Source organism: Crocuta crocuta, unplaced genomic scaffold (assembly GCF_008692635.1).
Source record: "Crocuta crocuta isolate KB4526 unplaced genomic scaffold, BGI_CrCroc_1.0 scaffold330, whole genome shotgun sequence".
NCBI lineage: Eukaryota > Metazoa > Chordata > Mammalia > Carnivora > Hyaenidae > Crocuta > Crocuta crocuta.
In genome coordinates, this window is record NW_027530521.1 from 2234398 (window position 1) to 2253809 (window position 19412).

The following is a 19412-nucleotide window of genomic DNA, read 5'->3' on the forward strand; positions in this document are numbered from 1 at the left end:
CTGGGCAAACTAGAAAAGCCCTGGGTTCTTGCTGGTCTCCTCTTACCAACAGTTACCCCAGAGCTGACGGGAGGAGGTGAAGAATTCGGCAAGACCAACTGACCTCTCTTTCCTGCCACCACCGGACTGTAATGCCACCTCCTGCCTGGACCACCACAGCTGCCCCCTTTCTAGCCTCCCTGTCCTCAGCCTGCCCACACTGTCCCCTCCACACAGCAGGCACAGGGAGCTTAGAATACATAGATGAGGTCACACACCTTCACCCTGCTGTCAGTGCCTCCTCAGTGCACTGATGACAGAATCCCACTCCTCCTCAGGGGGGCAGTCCCAGGTGACACCACTCCTGCCACACCTGGTCCCCATCTCATTCAAGCTCCCCCCTCGGGGTACGCCAGCAGCACCGGCTTCCCTTCCTCTGTGCCTTCAATGAGCTAAGCTCGTTCATCTCTGGGTCTTTCCCTGCTATTCCCTTTGCCTGGAATGTTCTTCCCCCAGTTCTTGGAAAGCCTGGCTCTGCCTGTTCCCAGGGTTCTGCTCAGAAAGGGGTCCCCTAACTCTGTCTAAAGAGCCTGAAGGAACCCCCCCCCTTCCCCAGCCCCTCTCTTCTCAGGTCATTCAATTTTATTTTCTCCAAAAGCACTTGTTATCTGAATGATCTTACTCGGTGCCTTTACTATCTGTCTCCGCCAGGAGGACTACTGTCTATAAGGGGCACAGATTCATTCCAGCCTCTGTCCTCAGCCCTCAGTCACTGAAGTGGCGGTAGTTCTGCAGTGTCCTCCGGGGACACAGGCCACAGGAGGCCAGCTGCTACTCACCTGCACCACTCATGCTCCCCGTCTGGCTCGAGCTGGGCTCTGCCACCGGGTTGCTGAGGTCTTCCACACAGGAAGGGACAGAAGCCAGCAGACCTGGGAGAGAGGCAGGGGAGCAATCAGAATGTAACCTCGCAGGACTCCCGAGGCCCACGGGGCAGTTGAAAACAAGATGAGGTGGCGGGAAACAGTGTGCTGGGCCATGACACTAAGGCTCCATCTCTTCCCACTGGCCACAATGAATAGAGGCCCCATCCAGCCCGGCCCGCAGTGCCCTGGGCCCTCAGGTCAACTTAACAGCTCAGAAGACAGCACTCGGTCTCCCTTTGCAAGTATCTGGAAATCCCCTAGGAGCCCGCAGTGCTGTCCTGCCCCTAGCGAGCTAGGGGATGCTGGTGGGAGTAGTGGCTCCTTACAGAGTCCGCGGTAGCGAGAGAGCTGCTGATAAATCTGCTTCATTCGCTCAATGTTGAGCCGGCTGGTCTCAGCATGGTTGACGATGGGCCGAGGGTAGTCCACACCAATGATGCATTTGGCTGCCTTCTGAATGGACTCTGGGGCATTCCAGGGCTCATAGATGTATCGAGAAGGGAATCCTTTCAATATGGGCAGGTATCGCCTGAAACACATACATCGGACGACCGGTCGGCACACTGGCGCTCTCCTTCAAAGGGCCCAGGGAACCCATCCTAGGAGCGGGCCGCAGCAGCCGGAAGCCAGAGCGCCTGGACCGCATCCTCACCTGATGTAGTCTCCACTGGGGTCCGTGCGGCGGCCAAAGCCCACAGGGCAGTAACAGTGAAAGAACTGTTGGAAGAAAGCGCTGCAGGACAGCCACATCCAGCTGCCCGCGTTCACGCTGAAATCCGCATCCAGGAGCAGCTCATCAAACACCTAGATGGGGGCGGGGGATGGGGGGCAATCAGCCTCCTTGGGGACCTCCTGCCAAGGTTCTCCTCAAGTTACCACATATCTCCCCATGGAGGCGAGCCAAAGCCCTCTGCTGAGGGCAAAGCAGGGAGCATTTGGAGGGGATCCTACCCCACGCCCTGGACCAGAGAGGGCTGCCCTCACTGGGCCCGACAAGAAGGTCCACGCCAGCTTCCCCCGAGAGAGCACTCACCCGGACCCCGCTCTCCCAGCTGACCCAGAGGTCCCCGCGGGTGAGGAAGCAGGCCACGGCGTGCCGAGCCAGATGGTGGATCCAACCCTCCTGCCTCAGCTGAGTCATGATGGCATCAATCCAAGGAAAGCCTGTCTTGCCCTCGGCCCACTTGGCCAGGGCCTCGGGGTTGCGGTCCCAGGGGATCTGGATGCAGATGGGGTTCCCCTCCATGCGGTCAAACCTGGGGTTGTTGGTGGCCGCCGTGTAGAAGAACTCTCGCCACAGGAGTTGCCCAAACAGGGAGAGTGGGGGCGTGCTGTTCCGCTTCACCTGGGGTTGGGGGTGCATGCAGATGCAAATATCACCCAGCTTTCAGCAAGACGTCACTCGGGCCTCCCCCACAAGGCAATCTGGAGCTGCCAAGAGTGTGGTGGCTCCAAACCCCCTAGACATGTGGAGGGACCATGCCCCAGCAGCAGTCCGGCGTGCCCGCAGGCCGAAAGCCCAGGCCCGGCTGTGCCACTGCTCTGTGCGGTGAGAACGGCTGCAGAGTCAGGCAGTGGGCAGGGGTATCGCCACGGGGCTCCACACCGGGAACCAAACTCCCCGGGCCTGGGCCATGATCCTTATCCTCAAGGGTCCCTGTTTGGCTCCACTTTCTAGACTCAAAGGCAGTTTTCCCATCAGCACGCATAAAAAATCCTCCGTCTAGGTGTTGGTTAAATAAGTTATACACAATGGCCTGGATCTGGAGCTATGAGGGAATTAAAAGATCAGACCTCCAAGCAAATAATGACTTTTCTGAAATCACAAGATTTCAAACTGGCAAAGCCACCCCATGCCACAAAATTCTTCTACTGGCAAGGACAGGGAAGCGGTGTGAAACAATAGACAGAAGGATGCCCTGATGAATGCAGAGAGGTGGAGGTATTGCCCTCCTTCGTCTGGGGGTGCACACATGACCACAGGGTCATATGCCTCCTGTCCACATGGCACAGCCCTCCAGGTCATTTCCTCGTTAGTGGTAGGCAACAGCTGCGTGTGGACACCCCCTCCCAACCTCCACCCTTTAAACGCTCCGGACACAGCCCCACAAGAGCGCTGCTGTGCTCTTCAGCTTGGGACTGGCTCCAGCCTTGCCCTCCCCGCCTCCCAGCCCGAGCGCCTGCCCCTGTTGACCTGCTGTCGGCACATCTGCTGCCTCAAGGGTCAAACCCCGAGGTCAGCTTTTCTGCCTGACCTGTTCTACTCGATAACACGGATTTTATTCAGATCAGCAGTCTGGGTCGCGCTGGACTCTGCGACCTCTTGCATATGGACTCTTCCCGACCTTCTCTGGACTGTATACAAACTCAAGCACCTCCAGGATCCACAACCCAGTCTCCCATCCCCAGGGCCAGAGGGAAGGGACCCTTTCCAGGGGTGTGAGTAGCTCAGAAGCCCCGGTCTGCTTGGCTGTGACCGGGGGCAGGGCCTGCTGCTCCCCCCCCCCACCCCCCTGTCCCTCACCTTTTTATACAAGTCCCACAGGCGGTAGTAGAAGAGGCGGCAAGAGAGGCAGCCAAAGCGCAGGTAGGGGCTGAGGCCCGTGGGGCTGGCCAGCAGGGAGTTGGCGTTCATTCGGGGTCTCTCATAGTTGGCAACCCAGGCCTGCAGTGGGAAGGGAAGGCGAAGAAAGGAGAGGACTGGATGTTAGAGAAGAAACCCTGAGGCGCCGGCACAGAGCCTGACTTCACCGCTCACTCTTACACGTGGTCTCCCGTTTGATCCGAACCATTCTCCGAGGCAGCACCTCCTGCTGAGGATGAACAGCAGAGCCCAAAGAGTTACGTGACTCTTCTGGGGTTTCAGGGACAGTAAGAGACACAGGGGTGGGGGGGGAGGGGGGCAGAGCTTCCGACTCCAGATTCAATCTACATCTCAGAACTATTTTCTCTTCCTCCACTCCGAGCACCCTCTTTCTCTTCTTGATGAGAAGTTTCACAAACTTTACATCCTCTCTAGATCTCCTACGCCACACTGCCCCGCCACCCTTCAGCAGATGACTTTCCTTCCTTACGATAAGGAAATGGAAGCCCTATGGAGAAGAGCTCCTCAACTTTTAGCCACCAAATCCACAAACCCGCCTACATCTATACCTACCCCCTCTGGTGACTCTGCCCAAGGCCAAGACCTCTCTGCCTGGCTTTGGAGCCCTCCCCTCTTCCCTCTCTTGCATGTTCTGTATCTTTGTCTCCAGTTTCTACTCCAAGAATATTGGGAAAATCATCTCACTTCTTTGCAAACAAACGGAGAGAAAAAAAGGACTTCTAGTAACCCTGCAGACTTCTACCCTTGGGTCCTCTTTCCTCTCTTCATGGCCCATTTCCCCATATCCACCTTCACTTTTCAGCCCGCTCCAGTCTGGCTTCTGCCTTCACCCATTCCCACCAGAGTCTCCGATTTCCATGCCACTGAGTCCCGCAGGGATTTCCTGTCATATTTTTGGGCCTCTCGGCACACCTCACCCTGCTCCTGTCTCCGTAACCCTCTGTTCTTATTAAATTTTTTCAATGTTTTATTTATTTCTGAGAGAGAGAGAGCAAGCGTGAGCATGGGAGGGTCAGAGAGAGAGGGAGACACAGAATCCAAAACAGGATCCAGGCTCTGAGCTGTCAGCACAGGGCCTGACGCGGGGCTTAAACTCACGAACCATGAGATCATGACCTGAGTCGAAGTCGGACACTTGACCAAGTGAGCCACCCGGGCGCCCCTATAACCCTCTGTTCTGTTGGCCTCTGGACTCCATGCACTCCTGGCTGCCTCCCCTCCCAACTCCTTCAGTGTAGGCATCTCAGGGCTCTGTGCTGAGTCCCCTAGTCAACTGTGTTCCCGGGGGAGGGCGTCTAGTCCTGTGGCTCCCAATACCACCTCTTTGCAGAGGATTGGCATGTCGGTGGCTCCAGCCCAGACCACTTAGCTACTACTTAGCTGGATGCCCAGATCATTCCATCCACCTTGCTGCCAGGATCTCCACGTGGCTGCCTTCCAGGCCCCTCAAACCACCCTTCTATTGGCATCCTTATCTCAGAAAATGCACTGTCATCCACCTAGGTGCCACGCCAAGGCCTGGCCATCACCTTTGAGTTCTTTGTGGCCAAGTCCTGTCAATTCTACTGTTCAAATAGTCCTCAAATCTGCCTTTTCTTTTCATCACTCTTGCTAACGACCCGGATCAGGGTAAGATGTAGATTTGACAAATGTGACAGTCTTCCAAGTGACCTCCCTGCGTCTATTCCGGTCTCTCTCTAAGCCCGTCTCCACACGGGGGCAGAGCCACTGCTTAAGAACGTCTGTCCTGCGGGAACAAATGTGTCCTGGGCTTCCTGTTGCTCTCAGGATAGAGTCCTGGTCTTCCTGATCTTAAATGTGGCTGACAAGCACCCCATTGTCTGGGTGAGCTCGTCTTTCTAGCTTTGTCTCTGCCACTCTTCTGTAAGCACCATCATCTCACGGGCCTTTGCACACGCAGCTCCCTTGGCCTGGAACGCTGTCCGTCTTTCCACTGACCTTCCCTCGGTTAACTCTGACTCTTCCTCCAAGTCTCAACCTAACGGCTGCCTCCTCTGCACGTAACCCCCCAGGTATTAGGTCAAGTGCCTCCAACAAACATCAGGTAGAGTTGCCTGCTCATAGCCTTTCCCACCTCCCTTTGAAAGCCTTTTTATTTTAAGTGAAGTACAAATACAGAAGTGACATAGATGTGTGGCTTAATGAATAATTCTAAGGCAAATGTACATGCAACCATCACTGAAGTTCAAGGACAAGAACTCTGCCAGCCACTCCAGAAACCCACCTCAGTGCCCATCCAAGTCACCGTTCTCTCCTGACCCCACAGGTGACCACCTACCCAATTTTTATAATAACCAATTCTTTGCATGTAAAAATGTTGACATTTTCTATTTTTGCAAAGCATATTTGGGAAAGAGAGATTTATCTTTTCAGTTATTCCTTGCATTTTCAAGTGTTTTTTGTTTGTTTGTTTTTTCATCCAAATGTGCATCCCTAGGCACTAGAGTTTCGCCTTGGCCATTTAGGGTATTTTGACATGTTATTTAACTTTCTTTTAGTTTACATATTTCCTGTCATTTCTTTCTTTCCCTTTAAGGTTTTCTGTGGAAGAACACAGGCCATTGACCTATACTGATGCCCACAGTCTGCATCTTGCTGATTACACACTCATGGTATATGGCTATAAACTGGCGACTTGGATTGGGCTGGAGACTGGACAAGGCTCAGGTTTGATTTCTCTGGCAAGACTGCAGGGGGATATAAGGCTTGACTATCTCTCATGGGGTTAGCAGTCATTGATGCACAATGCGTCATCACGGAAGGTTACAAAACGTTCTATCATTCCATTTTCATTTAAAAATAGGGAGGGGCACCTAGGTGGCTCAGTGGGTTAAATGTCTGATTTCGGTTCATGATCTCACAGGTCATGACCTCAAGGTTCATGGGTTTGAGCCCTGAATCGGGCTCTGTGCTGATGGCTCAGAGCCTGAAGCTACTTCAGATTCTGTCTCCCTCTCTCTCTGCCCTTACCCTGCTCGCACTCTCTCTCACTCTCTCAAAAATAAATAAACATTAAATAAAATAATAAAATAAAAATAGGGATACTTTTATAAAGAGGTGCTTGCCCTCATCTACTATTTTGGGTAACTCAGTAGTAAAGATCATACACTTTGTCTCCCTTTTTTGGTGACAGCAAATTTTTTTGTGGTGATCCAGCCTTCCCTAATCCCAGTCCAAGTGGGTAAAGTGGAGCTGAGCTCACCTTCTGACTCTGGGAGTAGACTCATGATGCAAGTCTGACAGGGAGAGTACCCCTTCCTCAGCCGCGGTGATTGAGTCAGGGACTGTCACGTGACCCAAGCCAGAGCGAAATGAAAACACTCTGTGAGACTTTTCTTAGAACTTCCAAAAAAGAGGCACACCACTTCCTCTGGTGTGCTAAGCAGATTGAAGATAAGCTTCTGATGACCACTCTGCCACTGCTCAAGGAAAGCCTACCTCAGAGCTCAGAGATGGAGAATGTATTCCTGGTAGCATTATTTGGACACCTGGATCCAGCTGTGCCTAAAGGCTACACCTTGGACTCCTGGATACATGAGTTCAAAAACTCCCTTTTTCAAAAGCCAACTTGCACATATGAACTGATTAATAAACACCCTTCCTCTTTGGTCTCCTAATCCTCTGAACTGGTCGCTCCCTAACCCTCAGAGTACCCTGTGATTCCTTATTTCATGTCTATCCCCTACAACAGACTATTCTTCTAGAAGCAGACTCTATGCTTGCCTCATCGGGCAATCTTTTTAGCAGGTAGGCCATCCTGACACAAGTAGACGTTCAATCCAGATTTGGAGAACTGAAGACTAAAATAAACCTCCTGAGATAAGGTTACATTCTGCTCACAGGCACCTTCTCTTCTCCCAGATGTGTAGACACAGTGTCCCCTCTGACCACCACTGAGTCTGAAGGGTCCTGCCAGAAGGCCCCATGACAGACCACACCCTCCAGCGATATGTGGAAAAGGACCCCGACTTCGTGATCTAAAGGGACAGCCCTCCACAAAATGCTTTTAAGGTAATGATAATCCACGAGGCCATATGTTAGCTCTTCCTCTTTGTCAGTCTTATTCTGGTCCTGCTGTCCTATTTGTGATCTCTACCGCTCTGCCCCCTGAGCCCAGCCTCTGTTCCCAAACTGATCCCAAGACCCTTTGGGGAAAGCTCCTGATGTGGATGGGACGGCTGGTCCTCCCCGTAGCCTCTGGGCATCAATCTTATCCTTTGTTTGGTGAGGCTGGCGGGGCTGGCTGATGGTAACAGGCAGACAGGGCCATCGAGGCCTCTAGGCCCAAGGGAGGTGGGGCCGGTGGCACATTTTCACTGCTGGTAAGGTACTTCCAGGGCTGGGCAACACCTTCCCTATGTCGGTCTGCCTCAGTCCCCTTGTTCCATTGTCATCACCTGGCTGCTGGGCCAAATGCCTACCCATCTGAGAATACAAAAAGTTGTAAGCCAGTCTACCAGTCTAGCTAGAACCTTCTCTGCTCCTCCAGTCCTAGGGTCATGGAAGCCATGTGACATTATTAAGTAGTGCCTTTGAGGCCTCCACCTCTTTCCTTCCCCTTACCAATTCCCATTTTATTGGGAAGTGGACCATTTGTTCTCTGTGTCCAAACAAATGGAAATCAATGCCTTGGAGGGGACCCAGCAAAAGGTGAGGAGGGGACACTAAGTAATGGATCCTCTGGACTTCACTGACCAGATAGATACCCTCTCAGTAAGGGGAACCTGCACGGAGATGAAAGAAAAGCAATCTAGTATAAGTTTTAGAATCACATAGAACAAGGTCTCACTCTACTACTTACTAACCATGTGACCTCAGGTAAGTTACTTATCCTCTCTAAACCTTCATTTCCAAATCTGTGAAATGGAGAGCTTAACAGCTACCTTGTAGGGATGTTGAAAAGAAAACAGGAAATAATGCAAGCAGGTACTTAACTCAGAAATGCTCAGCCCAGTGACCAGCATGTGGTAAACACTCACTAAACGGGCGCTGCATCCCAAGTTCTGTGTCATAGGAATGGGGCCATACCTTCCGTTCCAAATGCTTATCCAGGCGGGCCAGGGCTTCTGTCTCTCCTCCTTGCCAAACAGCCGGGCCAAGTCCTTCAGTAGGGAACCCTACAAGAAAGAGGAGGGGCAGGTCACAGGACCAGAGGTCAGGCCATTTCAGTGATAGCTCAACAAGCCTCGACACATCGGTGTGTTCTTGGAGCCGTGTGCGAACGGAACTGTATGTTCTCAGAGCCTCTGGGGCTGAGATCATCCTAACGTTTCAACATCTGCCAGGTCGTCCAGGTGATGTTTTCCTCTCCTTTCCCTTGCCTTCCCTATCCTGGCCACTCCTCATTCGAGGCAGATGAGAACAATACTGTAGGGCACGCCCTATCAGGCTGGATGGCAGGGACTGTGGTTTTCAGGTGAGAGAGGCTAACTTTGTTCAGATCGTGTAATGGGGGATGGGGGATGGGGGAGGAAGGGTACAGTTGGTGACCTAAGGGGCTGAGAGACCCCCTTTCAATGGAAACAATATTAGTCATCTTGGTACTGGGGAGCCCACTGATGCCAGCACCAGACTGCCTGTATCTTCTGAGAGAGGAAAGTACAAAAACAGGAGCGTCACGTAGGATCACATATATGAGTAAGAACAGAAAAAAGCCTTGAAGGACATGTTCCAAAAACAGTAGCAGTTATCGCTGGGCAGTGGGGTAACAGTGATTGTTATTTCCACTTCTGTTTCACTGTTTCTTCTACACCGTCTGTAATAAAATGCATCGCTCTGACAAAGAAGAAACACCCCAGGAAGTTATCTTACAAAAAAAAGCGGCTTGGGGCAGGCAGTACGCACCTAGCTCCTCCAGGGAGGGCACGCCATAGGCTTCATCGTGGTTCTCCTGGATCTCGGCCCTGCAGCTCTCCATCTGCTGGCCCGTCACGGAGCCCACGGGCTTCTTGGGCAGCTCCATGCGGCTGATGATGGCCTGGAAGCGCTTGTAGGTAAGGGGTGGCTTCTGCCCGTTCAGCTCGATAATCCTGGGAATCCCAAAGCACACCTGACGTCACGCACGAGGCCCTTCACTTCAGGTCCCTGCCCTCCCAGAAAAAAGCCCAGACCTGGAAGGCTTGGAGGGCAGCCTTCCTCATCCACTCACGGGTCCCACCCCTAAGTGGAAAGGAAGGGGCAAGGAAGGCTACATCTCCATTTTACCGAGAGGGAAAATGAAGCCCAGAGAGCTGGAGCAGATGCCTCAGGTAATGGAGCAAGACAGAGCCAAAGCTGGGGCTCAATTCCGGGTGCCCTGGTGTCGACGTGGAGCCTCCTAGAGACAGAGACTGACCGTATCTCTCTAATCACAAATAAGTCCCCACTAGCCGTCATGGTACTTGGCTTGTGTGTCCACGCCATGGGCATCCCCATGAGCCTTCCCGTCTACCCCGGCGTGAGCCTTTAGGAAGTTCTTTGATAAGAACTGCAAGCATGTTCTTCTGTTGAAAAATCATTCCCTTCTTGGTCCCAGTTTGTTAGAACAGAGAGGTGGAGAACAGACTATCTTTCCTAGATCAGGGACCAGGGCTGGGGTCAATAGCAACAACTATTTAAAGGGTGTTTGGCAGTTTACAAAGGCTTTTTGGGGTTTTGTTTGTTTGTTTGTTTTGTTTGTTTGCTTTTGTTTTTGTTTTTTCATGAGCAAGGGAAACAGCGATGCACTCAGGTTAAGAAAAGAAGATACAGGACTGAGGAGAACTGAGGCCGTTTATACAGCATGCATTGGGGTAGTCTGGAGCCAGATTCCCGGGGCTCTTCCTGTGGGGCCAAGAAGCAGCTTATGCAAGACCTGGCTGGCCGGGTTAAGTTCACGGTGGGGACGTAAGGTTGGCTGCTGCCCCTGCGGTTACCGCCCCCCTCTTCTGGCACGTGGCAAGAGGAGGAGCTCCACACCCAGCCGCCGGCTCTGGAGAGCCAGCTCACGTGCAGGGATGTGTGACCTGGCCTCCTGGCAGCCACCACTAGCTCAGGGAGAGGGGGGCAGGGAGCAGGCACGGCTGCTGGCTTGGCAGCAATAGCAGCAGCAGCAGCAGCAGCAGCAGGAGGGTGACAGCTCTGCCAGGGAAGGGGAGGGGAGGCTTTCCTCCTAGACACTCTGAAAGCACATGGGCCTGTCACTAGGGAAGGAGGCTGCTCTGTCCTTCTCAGCCCCCTGCAGTGATCTCTAGCGCCTCCTGCACAATGTCTGAATACATGGCCTGGAAACCCAGAAAGATTCTGTATCTATAACAGTAGATACAGAAATCGGGCATAGGAGAATAGAGCTCTGTCCAGAAGGTCACCAGGTAGGGCCCGCTGAGGTCAGAGGGCAGCCTCTTGGGAGCAGGACACAGGTGGGAGCGTGAGCCGAGGGGACAGCACATTAGGAGCAGATCTATGAAGCTCTTGCGTGGGGATTCTCCCTGCCTCCAGCCCTCGGCCCTAGTGAGCCCCTTCGCATCCAAATCAGGTACAGCTCTTTGTGATCTGTTCCACAGGCCCCAACTCTGGCCCAGTCTCTTCCAGATTCTAGAAAATGCTATATCTCACTTTTAAAAATATTTTACTTATTTTTGAGAGAGAGACAGAGACAGCATGAGCAGGGGAGGGTCAGAGAGAGAGGGAGACACAGAATCTGAAACAGGCTCCAGGCTCTGAGCTAGCTGTCAGCACAGAGCCGGACGTGGGGCTCGAACCCACGAACTGTAAGATCATGACCTGAGCTGAAGTCGGATGCTTAACTGACTGAGCCACCCCGGTGCCCTGAAGATGCCATACCTCATGTGCCAGGTGGCTCTACTAGTAAACCTCCCAGAGTCCTGCTCAGCAGGGCCTACAACCGACAACTCCTGTAACCGGCAAGCTGAGCCCGGGGCCCCACTTCTCACCTGTCCAGGTCATAGAGAGTGTGAGAGTTCTCAGTCACCACCTCCACACCGGCCTCCTTGGCCATCTTCATGATGGCTGCGTCACGTTCTTTCCCAAAAGGTTCAGAGTCATATTCAAAGGTCAAGCGGGTCACCCCCCACTCCTGCGGGGGGAGAGAGTCTGTTATGCTAAACACCGTCTGGGGAGGAAAATGAAGCTGAGAACTGCTCCTTCCTGGGAGGAAACAAATCTGGAGACCTGTCAGGATGGGCTGCGGAACAAACTAGAGACAAAGATTTGAACTGGAAAGCCAACAATCTGAGGTTCACACGGTTTGAGGAGAGCAGGCCTTTGAGGAGAAGCCAACAGCACGGTGACACTGGAGCCCGAGACTAGTAGAATCAAGATAGAGGTGGGCAGTCCCGCACGCTTGCTGTGTCCCGGGGGTAGGAGAATGCAGCAAGAGGCTATAAATACGACGTTCCCAGGGGAGGCCCTCGTCCCAGAAAGAGGCACTGACTCACTGGTGGAGACAGCGGAGACTGGATCTCTACTGCCTTCCGCCCAGCATGCCTTCCCCAGAGCTCCTCAGGGCCCTGCAAACTTCTGGCTTGGTTTTCTTGGCAGACTCGTGCTATGTGAAGTGTCCTGATGGCTCCCACGGCAACACTCCTGAAGCCAGTAGCTAACAGAGCTAATAGGCTCTGTCTAGCTCTAGCTCTCAGAAAGTCGGGGAAGGAGGAGCAATTCTTAGTTCAGAAGTCAGAGAAATCTGACCAGAGGGGCCACATGTTAAAAAAGAAGGGAATTCTTTTCCAAGCCTTTAGTTTTTTTCTAGGAGAATTTTCTAGATTTCCTTGCAGTGCTGGGACAAAGCTGGCCCAGTGAAAGGTTGTATGGATAACTCACAGAAAGCCCTAGAACATGACTAGGAAGAAGAAATCCACATTCCTACCAAAATCTCTGGCCATGGTCCCTTAAAACTCTAAACCCCCAGAGCAAATGTCCTATCCACAAGGGACCTGACTCAGCCTTGTCTGTGGTGTGGGTCCTGAGAGGGCTGACTAGCCCTCATCTAGGATAAAGGACTAAACATTTATTGAGCCTTTTACTATGAGCCAGGTGCTAGGCTTAGCAATTCATATAGACGACACAGCTAAATACTTGTAACTCTGTGGATGGTAATAAAAGATTATTAGAGGCCACCTCCTCCAAGCAGCCTTCTTTGACCTTCTCTTCCAATATGATTTTCTTGCACCTTGCCCTTTTTCCATCACAGCATTTACCATATAGCAATGAAGTTGCCTATTACTGGTCTATTTCCCATATTAGAGTGTGAACTCTCAGAGGAAACACCATGATGTCTCATACATCATTACTCTAGTACCTAGCAGGGGGCCTAGGACATAGTAGAAGCTCAATAAATATACAATAGTCACCGCTTATCTGAAGGAGGTGTGTTCCAAGCCCACCAGCAGATGCCTGAAACTGCAGATAGTACTGAGCCCTACATATAGTACTAGTTTTTCCTCCACGTACTTACTTATGATAAAGTTTAATTTGTGAGTCAGGCATAGTAGATTAACACAACAGTAACTAATAATAAAACAGAACAATTATAAAATACACTGTAATAAAAGTTATGTAAATGTGGACTCTCTCTTAAAATACGTTATTGTATTGTACCCCCCCTTCTCTTTGTGACGATGTGAGAGGATAAAATGCCTACATGATGCGATGGAGTGAGGAGAATAATGTAGGGTTAGGCGACTAATGACCTTTTGACTCTATGTGAAGAGGAAGGTCATCTGCTTCCAGACGACAGCTGGCAGCGAGTAGCTAAAACCACAGATAAGGAGAAGGGGGACTATTACACACTGAATGACTGAATGAAATGATCTACCTGAATTTCTGGGCTATTGTTGGGCGGGCCTCTGAGGTGCTAGGAAGGGAGACGGGACACAGTGCAGAGTGAGGAGAGAAGCAAATGTGTCTGACGGTGTGGTGGTCAAGAACACAAATCTGGTGTCAGAGAGCGGGGCCCAAATCTTAGATCACCACTTCTTGGCTGATGACCATGAAGTTCTTGTTCCCTCATCTACAGAACAGGGACAGCAACACACACTCTGAGGGCAGCTATGTGAATTAACACACGTAAAGCCCTTACTTAGGGCGGAGCTTGACTCACAGTCTGCCCTCAATGAACGCTGGCTGTTTTCAGCACTGTGCGATCTGGGTGTGCATGTGCGTGGGGCGTGGGGAGGTGGGGTGAATGAGGAGGCATTTACTAAGCTGCTTGTCTTGACACGGGACCTCTCCTCTGGTCTTTCCCCTCAGGAAGAGTAGGGAAGGGAGCTGGGGTGGGAAGGAGCATGAAAACAGTCTGGCACTGCTGAGCCTGAGGACAGACAGTCCTAGAGGCCTCTGTCCGTGGGCACTTTTGCCTCTGTTTGGACCTTGAAATGTGCTTTATGAAGAAAGGGGTTGGGGGCGGAGGGGGAGTGGACCGGCCACCTGCCAGAGAAGACAGAGACCTTCATGGTACCCAAATCAAGATTTTTACCAATCATTTGCCCCAGGGGAGGCAGGGAGCTCCCTCAAAAGGTCTGATTTTTTCCCCCAATAAGCAGCACATAGCAAGATAGGAAACACCCTGTGTTAAAAAGGAAAACGTGTCCTCAAACTCCTGGCACAGGAAGAGCCGTAATAAACCCTGCTAGCTTGAGCGAGAACAACATCTCCGGAAGCCGGCGGCATCCGGGGTGGAATAACTTGCTACATCCCTTGTCTGGACGGAGCTGGGAACTTTCCAACAAGACAGTGGTTTCACAGAATTTTTCCTTTAACACAGTTTCCATCCCGTCGGCAAGCTGATCGGCTCTGCTCCCAACCTCCCAGGAGGCGGCCCTTGGAGCGCATGACGCTTCTGTTTTCTCAGTCAGAACATCACCTCATGCAGCCTGCGGGGACACTCTGGGGGACAGAATCTCGCCGTCTACTCTAGGACCCCCCACACACGTACCTTGAATAGCCTCGGGAACACGTCAGCGGGCTGGCCCCGGACCACAAACAGGCGAGAGTTCAGTTTCCTCAAGCTTGTGTCCAAATCTTCCAGGGACTGAAGTAGGAACCTGCAGAGGCCACACAGGCCTTTTAGAGGTGACACAACGGAGAGGCATTCTTCCTCCCGACAAAGCAGCGAGAGGCTGGGACACTATGCAGAACAAGCAGCACCATTAGTACCAGGGCCAGGGAGACCTGGGCACTACTCCAGCCGGTACCTAACCAGTGTAGCTTTCTTCTTCTAATCTGGAACATGGAGCTGATGTTGGTACTGAGCTAAAACTGCTAGCAGTTTATCAAATCAGTTTTCTGCTAGCAGAAAATCCAGTAACGCATGAAAACCATTTAGTGCAGTGCCTGGCCTATAGAAAGCCTGGGATGAACGTGAGCCTTCCTACCCTGGCGGTTCCTCTGCAAGCTGAGGGCAGTCACTTACTCCCTCTCAGCCTCTGGCCCTGGGTATCAGTATCGGCCCATCATCAGGCTGTGGTGAAAATCCAAAGGGAGAGGAGGGGAGAAGGCCATGTGGAAAACAGGAAGCCTGAGGTCCTACCAGAAAGGAACAGGGCTGTGAGAGCCCTGGCAAATCCTACCGCCCCCCACAACCCATTGGACCCCCACCTTTGTGCATTCATGCTCCGGGCTGCACAGATGCCTACTGCCGCACCCCCACAGGCGGTTCCCCAGTTCTCAGGGTTTTGCTTGGCAGGTGGTTCATTCTCCAGGCCTCTGGGCACCAGATTCTCACCCCAAGAGACAGAGAAGGACTTAGAAAGTACTTGTCTATAGGATATCCTCACGTGCTTTCGGGGGTGGGACCCCAGGTACTCAATAGACCTAATCCTGAAAGCTGGATCACCACGGGGAAGGAAAAATCATTTGCTGAGTGCCTTCGCATTCTATTTATTATTATCACGTGACCATAAATATTTATTTACTGTTCAGTTAGGCACAACCACCTTTCTGAGACATCTATCAATAACTTTTTATTTTTCATTTTTTTAAGTTTATTTATTTATTTATTTTTAGTAATCTCTACATCCAATGTGAGGCCTGGACTCACAACCCTGAGATCAAGAGTTGCATGCCAGCCAGGCACCCCTGACATGTGTTTTATTTTTAAATTAAATGAAATTAACATTTTAAACAGATAACTATGTAATTCAAAATTCAAGTTATAAAAAGGTACATGGTAAAAAGCCTCCCCTTTATCCATGAAGAATTTAATTCTCCAGCACAGAGACAAACAATATCATCGTGTTATTATGCTTTTATGCTTATTATTATTACTATTATTAAAAAGCTGTTATGCTTTATAACATGTTTTCTTTTTCATTCTCTCAATACATTTTGAAGGGAAATATCTTCACTTTGTAGAAGAGGAAAACGAAACACTGAGCGGATAATTAATTTGCTTAAGATCATAATGACTAAGTGACAAAGCCGGGTTAGGAACCTATGCCCCATTTCTAAAGCTTTGAGTGACATGCCCGACACTATTCCAGGGGCTGAGATGCTGCCAGGCCTCATGAGTGTGGAATCCCTCTCTCTGACAAACACAAGCCTGACTACAGGTAACCCACTGACCATCTGATCTTCCTCAGGAACTACGCCTGACGAGTCAGCCTGGTTCGCAGATACCCCTGCTACTTGGTATCTCCCACCCATCTCTGTTGGTGACGGAAGTCACTAGATTTTGTTGTGGGCACACTGAAACCCTGCGCCTCCTCTGTAGCACTCATCACGCCCTCTGACCACTGCAGGCTTAGAGAAACAGCCCCTGTGTCCAGGCTGCCAACCAGAACCAGGCCCCACTGCTACATCTGACGTCTATTACATGACACTCCCCTGGCAGCGAATGCCACAGGCCCACATTCCAGCAGGAGCAGAGTCCTGGGCTCAGCCCCAAGCATCATGCCAACCAGCAAGGCGACAGGAGGGGAGACTGTTGCTTCATGCAAACCCAGAGCTCCGCCTCTGTGAATTTCTGTTTTTGAAAAACTGACACCCTCTGAAATGGAAAGCTAAGCCGGGAGTGACGCACTTGTGTCGGCCTCCTCCCAGGCCGGGCCATTCCTCCCAAGAGGAAAATATGAGAGGCCCATGTAAGTAGCCTTGTGGCACCTGGAGCCTGGGCCCCCCCAGGGAGAATGCTGGGAGGTAACTGGAGACCTAAAGCCCCCAACCTCAGAGCACAGGGTCCTTCATCTGTGGCTCCCAGGAATGTCCCTGCCGTGCACTTCGGTGGCCTCCTCCTTCACAGTCCACCAGGCTGCACAGGCTTTCGATTTGAAGCTATAAATAAGGCTGACATGCACATGAAAGCCGGCTTCCAGCTGCTTCTACAGAACTTTATTTCTAGGCCTTATTTACTAAAAGGAGAGATTCCTTGCAGCATCTCTCAAGTAAGATAACCCCACGAAAGCCCTTTCCTTCTCTGACAAGAGATGTCTACAGCTGAAGCAGGAAGCAGAAGGCCCAATCCTGAACTCAGCAACCAAATGAAAATAATCACAGCAACAACTAACATCTGACGAGCATTTACAATGAACCCAGCACCAGTCTACTTATTTTACATGCATTATCTCATGTAATTCCCAAACTGACCTACGAGGTAGATACTATCATTATTCCCATTTTATAGATGAGGAAACTGAGGCACAGAGTGATGAAGTAATTTGCCCAGTATCATATACCTAACAAGTGGCCAGAATTCGAACCAGGCAATATGGCTCAGGGTCTGCATGCTTAACCACCAGGCCACAGGGCTTCTCAACCAGGACTTCCCATCAGAGCACTGAGGCCGTGCTGTTCAAGATGCAACCATCAAGGAGAAAGCCAATGCCTTTGCCACCAGATCCTTGCCCCTCTGAGGATGAATAGCTGTGAATCTCCCAGAAGCCTGATGACATGCAGAATCCCAGACAGACCCCCAGGATCAGAACCTGCATTTTAGCAAGGGCCCCTGGTGATTCCTTTGCACACTAAAGCTTCACAAGCACTGTTCTAGAAAGCGGAACTAAACATCTAGCTTCTGTTTACAAGCTGCCTTTCTTTGCTTCTAAGTTTCTACTAAACTTTCTCTCTTTGAGATCCTGGTTTCTGCCTCTTCTTTGATGCCCTAGATGTGATTTGTTACTTCCAACTTCCCTTCCTGCGTCCAGCCCTCAGGGCTTCACCAGGAAGGAGGTTTCAGGATGGTCCCCCTAAGAGAGCAACAGGCCCCTAGGAGCCCCAGCCTCCAGGCAGTCAGAGAAAGAGAGGCCACTGCTACTGTGCCTCGTCTGCCAGGTGGCCGCTTTGCATAACAGGGAGCAGCACTGCTACTGGGCAATGGCTCACTGGGGCAGGTGTGTGCATTCTTTTGCCGGAGAGAACTTTGGCCTTTTGCCCTCCCTTAGAGCCCTCCTCTCCACATGGCCAGTTTCTCTTTACTCCAATGAGGGTGGATGCTAAAGAATGCTGGCCTGTGCACTGCAGAGAGCAGTGTTTGCGGCTGGCAGCTCACCCTTGGCAGCTCCAGGCTGAGCTCACATGGCCAAAATTTAGAGCACACGGTCCTGTGTGAGCAGTTGAAGCTCACCCTGAGGATCAGACAACATGTGCAACTGAATTGTATTACGTAAGTGCTCTGGAGCTAGAGGCAGACAGAACTGGAGAAGACCAAATGGGGATTTCCAAAAATATAGCAAGGACTCTGTAATTCAGGGACTCCATGGGGCTGGCACTTTAGAGTGTAAGATAGGCAAATTTTTAGACAAGACCTTCCTCAGAGATGGCAGATTCTGTGTTGAGGAATATTTTATTGGTTGTTAATAGGAGGAGGGAGGATGATAGTGAACTCTTTTTTGGGTCCAGTTGCCCTTGACCAAGTTTCTCTGCTTCAAGCCAAGGTAGTATCTAACTATATGATGACCTCATAGGCCTGCCCGGACTGACTACTGAGGATATTAATAGGAATTAATTTATCCTCAGTCAGAGAGTGTAAGCCCCATGGAAAAGGATAACTCGAACTCACAATCCATAGCAGGGATTGATCTCTAAGTACCACTCTGAAATTAGGAAAGAATAAACATATTTTTCTCTACGAGAAAGGTGAAGGTGTTCATCCCTTTTTGGCAAACGGAAACACCTCCTCAGCTGCGGAACAGTAAAGTGACTCACTTGGGTACCGGTGAGAAGAGCTCAGAAACTCCCACTTCTGCCCCAGGAAACAAGTCTCAGTCCCCTACCTGCTGGCCGAGTTCCAGGGAAGCAGCAGCTATGACAGTCCAACAGTGATTAGTTCCTGGCACTGGGATGAGAGACACACTCGTTCTCACTGGGCATCCTGGGGAGGTTCCAGTGCACCTCATTTATTAATTCTGAGCTATATGGGCTCATATGGAATTTCTACCAATTTCTACCAATTTCTACCAGCTTCCCAGAAGCTCCTGAACGCAGGTGCAGCTCAGCGCTAGGGAGAAAGTGATTTAAATAAAGGACTCAGTGAATTGTTGCCAACACTCGATCTAAGCTGCAGGAGCAAGAGGGAGGCAAACCCATTTTTAAATCTAGAAGTCGATTACCACCACCATCACCCCCTTTTTGGGTGGTCTTCACTGCAGTACCTCCTTCCAAACGCAGCATATTTGAGGACGGGGGCGCTGGGGAAAATGGCAGAAATGGGGAAATGGCCAACTAGTGCTTGACAAAAAGTCTTGAGGCTTCCTGAGCCACACCAACTTCCCACTACCGCCAAGGCAAGGAGTATGCTAGCTAGCCCTTCTGCTATGCTAATAAATATACAGATTTCTTGGTGGCCTTTCCCTGTCCTATTTTCCTCTTACAAAGTGCCATTCATAGTTTTTTTAATCTGATTCATCTGCTGAAACATGCTATGCAGGAGTGAGTGTAGGAAGTGCAGAAGAACAGACATCTCAGACCCT

General features: G+C 51.1%; 1 protein-coding gene across 2 annotated transcripts in view; it reads right to left on the reverse strand.

Moving 5' to 3' along the window:
• The window catches only part of CRY2 (cryptochrome circadian regulator 2), a 33488-nt gene that overhangs the window by 11048 nt on the left and 3028 nt on the right, over positions 1–19412 (reverse strand). For both annotated transcript variants that reach the window (XM_077767442.1, XM_077767443.1), the window contains exons 2-10: positions 14444–14552; positions 11442–11584; positions 9376–9560; positions 8560–8648; positions 3430–3570; positions 1939–2250; positions 1558–1709; positions 1232–1434; positions 819–911 (exon numbers count right to left, since the gene is read on the reverse strand). In XM_077767442.1, the coding sequence (XP_077623568.1) occupies positions 819–911; positions 1232–1434; positions 1558–1709; positions 1939–2250; positions 3430–3570; positions 8560–8648; positions 9376–9560; positions 11442–11584; positions 14444–14552 (1427 nt within the window). The remainder of the gene's footprint in view (positions 1–818; positions 912–1231; positions 1435–1557; positions 1710–1938; positions 2251–3429; positions 3571–8559; positions 8649–9375; positions 9561–11441; positions 11585–14443; positions 14553–19412) is intronic.